The sequence below is a fragment of the Gastrolobium bilobum genome, unplaced genomic scaffold (assembly GCF_033153095.1).
Source record: "Gastrolobium bilobum isolate Gb01-03AN ecotype WA unplaced genomic scaffold, APGP_CSIRO_Gbil_v1 utg2351, whole genome shotgun sequence".
Lineage (NCBI taxonomy): Eukaryota > Viridiplantae > Streptophyta > Magnoliopsida > Fabales > Fabaceae > Gastrolobium > Gastrolobium bilobum.
This window is the reverse complement of record NW_026897581.1, coordinates 37085-40779: the sequence shown is the minus strand read 5'-3', so window position 1 is coordinate 40779 and position 3695 is coordinate 37085. Positions and strand designations below refer to the sequence as shown.

At 38.9% G+C, this 3695-nt stretch overlaps 1 protein-coding gene across 1 annotated transcript; it reads right to left on the bottom strand.

The window, feature by feature from the left end:
• Positions 1-1434: 1434 nt before the first annotated feature.
• Positions 1435-2992, bottom strand: LOC133308262 (serine/threonine-protein kinase UCNL-like). Its single transcript, XM_061508871.1, has one exon. The coding sequence runs from the start codon at positions 2786-2788 to the stop codon at positions 1595-1597; it is 1194 nt and encodes a 397-aa protein (XP_061364855.1). The 5' UTR covers positions 2789-2992; the 3' UTR covers positions 1435-1594.
• Positions 2993-3695: the final 703 nt, after the last annotated feature.

Sequence of the window (3695 nt, the reverse complement as noted above, 5' to 3'; positions counted from 1 at the left end):
CTATAAGTAAATTTTGCAATTAATTATTTTTACTATTTGCTTAAGGCTTGATTTACTGTCAGATTCTGAAGGGAAGTACATAACTATTGATTTACAAAAAAAAAAAAAAAAAAAAGTACATAACTATTGCAGCTGTTCCGATTTAACACTATGATGACACCCTTGAAGGATTGCTCATGTTAATTAAGCAATAATTAAAAGAGCATACAAAGGTTTTTTTTTTTGTGTTGTTGGGGGGGGGGGGTGATTGTATATCTTAATTATTGCCGTAATTTTGGAATAATTTGTCCTGTAATCATAACAGCACCTTTCCTTTTAATATTCTTACTCAAAATATGAAAACTGTATGTAACAGAATACCGTTTACCCATTTACTTCACATAGCTCTAGACAGTAAAACAATGAAACGAGAAGATTGCTCCATAAGCTTCCGATCATGAAGAGAACAAACTTGAGCACGTGTTAAGGAATTATAACTTCAGTAGCTCATTATTATGTATAGAGACTTTACTATGATAACAAATCACCTCACTTCACGGGACAAACAGTTTTATTATTATGATCATCTTTATTTGAATAAGATGGTGCCAATTAGAATTAGAATTACTGGTCCTACTAATACTTTCTTCTCAAAAGAGAGATGCCTTTAATGCTTTAATTTACCAATTGTAACATGTATCAATAAGCAAACGGAGCATCAAATAATAACTCTCAATGCATCGTGAAGATTAAACTGAAAACAATTACAAATACTAAAATTGGATGACGGTGACATGAACTTTTTGGAAAATTTGTAAACACCTATAATTTCAAATAGTTCGCACTCAATGCACCTTGAAGATCGCATTTGAAACTCTTTTAGTTTTTATGACCACTTTATTTCCGTCCAAACAATTATAATCATGTAAAGTCTGAACGATATTGATTCATTGATCCTACGGTAGAAAAGCCAACAACCCGAATTTTCGTTATATACGTACATTTGAAAAAATAAAAATAAAAAAAGTTTATAGTTTATTAGGACATTTAATCAGAGCTTTCTTATTAGGACATTACAAATATGTCTATTCCCCCCCCCCCCCCCCCCTCCCCCCCCTCCAATCCTACAATTTTTCTAGTTTTTCTTTTTCATCCTTTATTACTATTATTAATGAACCGTGTTGTTCGAGTTTGAAAATCTTACCATGCAATCTTCTCACAAAAATAAAATAAAGTAAAATTTACTGATTAACCGTTGGATCCAACAACAATGAGCAATTTATATATGCCCTCGTGTGGAAGGAAGATAATTTAGTTTCATATTTTACCTGAAAACATGAGCATTGTTAAGACAAGAACTTCAAAAAAAAAAAAAGAATCAATATGCAGACCGGAGTGGATATACATGTGAAACACATCAAAAAGTTTTCACGTATAAACCATCATATTGTACAATTCTATTTGTAGTTTATATTTATTTATATATAACCATATTATACCAAGTAATCTTGCTAACGCCGTTTATTGACGTTCTACCGTTATTCTATATACACAGAAATTCCGAGTAACTAGAAAGAATAACTAACTGTTCCTCGTCCAAGCCCCCACACGTGCGTCAGAATTCAGCTAAAGAAACATTCCTCTGAAACTCAGAAGACGGTGACGGCAACGGAGAAGGCGGCAACGACGGCGGCGATTTCAAGTTCCGGAAGTAGTCCCTTATGTCCACTCCGGAGGTGAATTGCTCCGCCGCCAAGTCAGCGTCGTCTCTTGACGGAATGAAGGGTGGTCGTACGACCAGGGTGAGTAGGTCCCACTTGACCCCTCTGAAGAACTGGTGCTCCTTGATCTCGCTGACGCCTCGAACGTAACCCAAACGCTTTGTTGGGTCCTTTTCGAGCAACCGCGAAATCAGGTCCGTTAACTCCGTTTTCTTCCCAACGAATTCCGGCTCCTTCAACAGCACGTTTCGAAACGTTTCCTTGCGGTTCTTACCCTTGAACGGCGTCGCACCGTACAACATCTCATACGTAAGTATCCCCAGGGCCCACCAGTCAACGGCGAACTCATGTCCGTCGCCGCGGACAACCTCAGGCGCGACGTACTCCTCCGTGCCGACGAACGAGTTGGACCGTTCGCCGTTGGAGAAACTCAGCTTTCGTCGACTCACGGGGCTGACTCGGGAGGACTTGGCCTTCTTCAAGCCCATTATGTTAGTGTCGATCCAGTTAGGGAAGTTCCGGCGAGTAATTTCCGGAGATTTGGAATCTTCTAGAAAAATGACGGTTTTGACGGTTTTGTGTGTGAGGTTGCGGGAGAGATCGAAGTCAGTGAGGGTGACGTGGCCGGATTGTTGAATGAGGACATTTTCGGGCTTTAAGTCGCGATAGGCGATGCCCATGCTATGAAGGTGGTCTAGAGCGCAGACGATCTCTGCCAGGTAGAAACGGATGACGGCGGGGGAGAAGACACGATCTGTTTGGCGGTAACGGAGGACGTTGAGATCGCCGCCGGGACAGTAAGGTAGGGCCCAGCCCAACAATTGATCGGATTCAAAGGTGCCGATAAGGGAAGGAAGAAAGGGATGCGACAAACGGGATAGGACGTGGATTTCCCAACGGGCACGACGGTCAGCTTCCGTGGATGATTTCTCTACCACCTTAACTGCCCACGGGCTGCGTCCAGAGGAGTCGTCTTGGTCTTGAACTAAGAACACGGTGCCCATGGCACCTTTGCCCACAACTTTCAGTGCTTTCAGGTTGTTCAGGTCCAGCTCCGCCGCCGTCGACGGTGGAATTGCTGAATCCATTTTTTGTCTGGAATGGAACGGAAGGATTTTCAGAGTGTGAAAGACAGATAGGTTGTTTTCGTTGTTGCCATTTGTCTTTTATAGCATTTTGATGGATTTCCTTTTGTTTCTTTCCCCTGTTTTCCGTGCACTACACTGTTTGCTTGTGTACTTTAATACACTCGCTCTGATAGGGATCCATTATTTCCATGAGTATTTCTTATTTGATACGTACACTCAAATCATCATTACTTCACCTGTATACGGTTGTGGTACTTATTTAAAAAGCAATAATTCTTGTTTAGATTTTTTTATATGTGATCGGTTATATTTACAAACTTTTTTGTTTACAAACTCTTACAAATTACATTATGTAAGACCGGTCCTACATTAATCACACAGTATACGATCGGTTCTACATTAGTGTAATTGTAAAAAAAATTTGTAAACGGATCTAGTCCCTTTCTCTCTCTCTCTCTCTCTCTCTCTCTCTCTCTCTCTCTCTCTCTCTCTCTCTCTCTCTCTCTATATATATATATATATATAGGGTTATCGTTTCTGAAATTGTTTGAGATGATTTTATTTCTAGCTACTAAATTATAACCGTATAAAAATAAATCAATGGTGATAAAGAAAAAGAGAGAAAAAGAAAATCATAACCATTCAAAGGTGAATCAATTAATATAAGGAAATAAATAAACAAAACGACGTAGTTTTGTAACGGTAGAAGATAAATTTATCTCAAATTGTCGGAGAAATATTTTTCCATATATATATATATATGTTTATTTTATTTTACATGAGATAAACAACTTTCCTACACACAAAAAGGTTGGGTCCCACTACTCTTTTTCTCTCTCCTCTTACCTGTGGGTCTCACTTGTAATTTTATTTCTACAACATGAGGTAACTATTTTCCTACAACATA

Coding starts and splice junctions, on each gene's coding strand:
- LOC133308262 (XM_061508871.1), bottom strand. CDS start 2,788: ATGGATTCAGCAATTCCACCGTCGACGGCGGCGGAGCTGGACCTGAAC.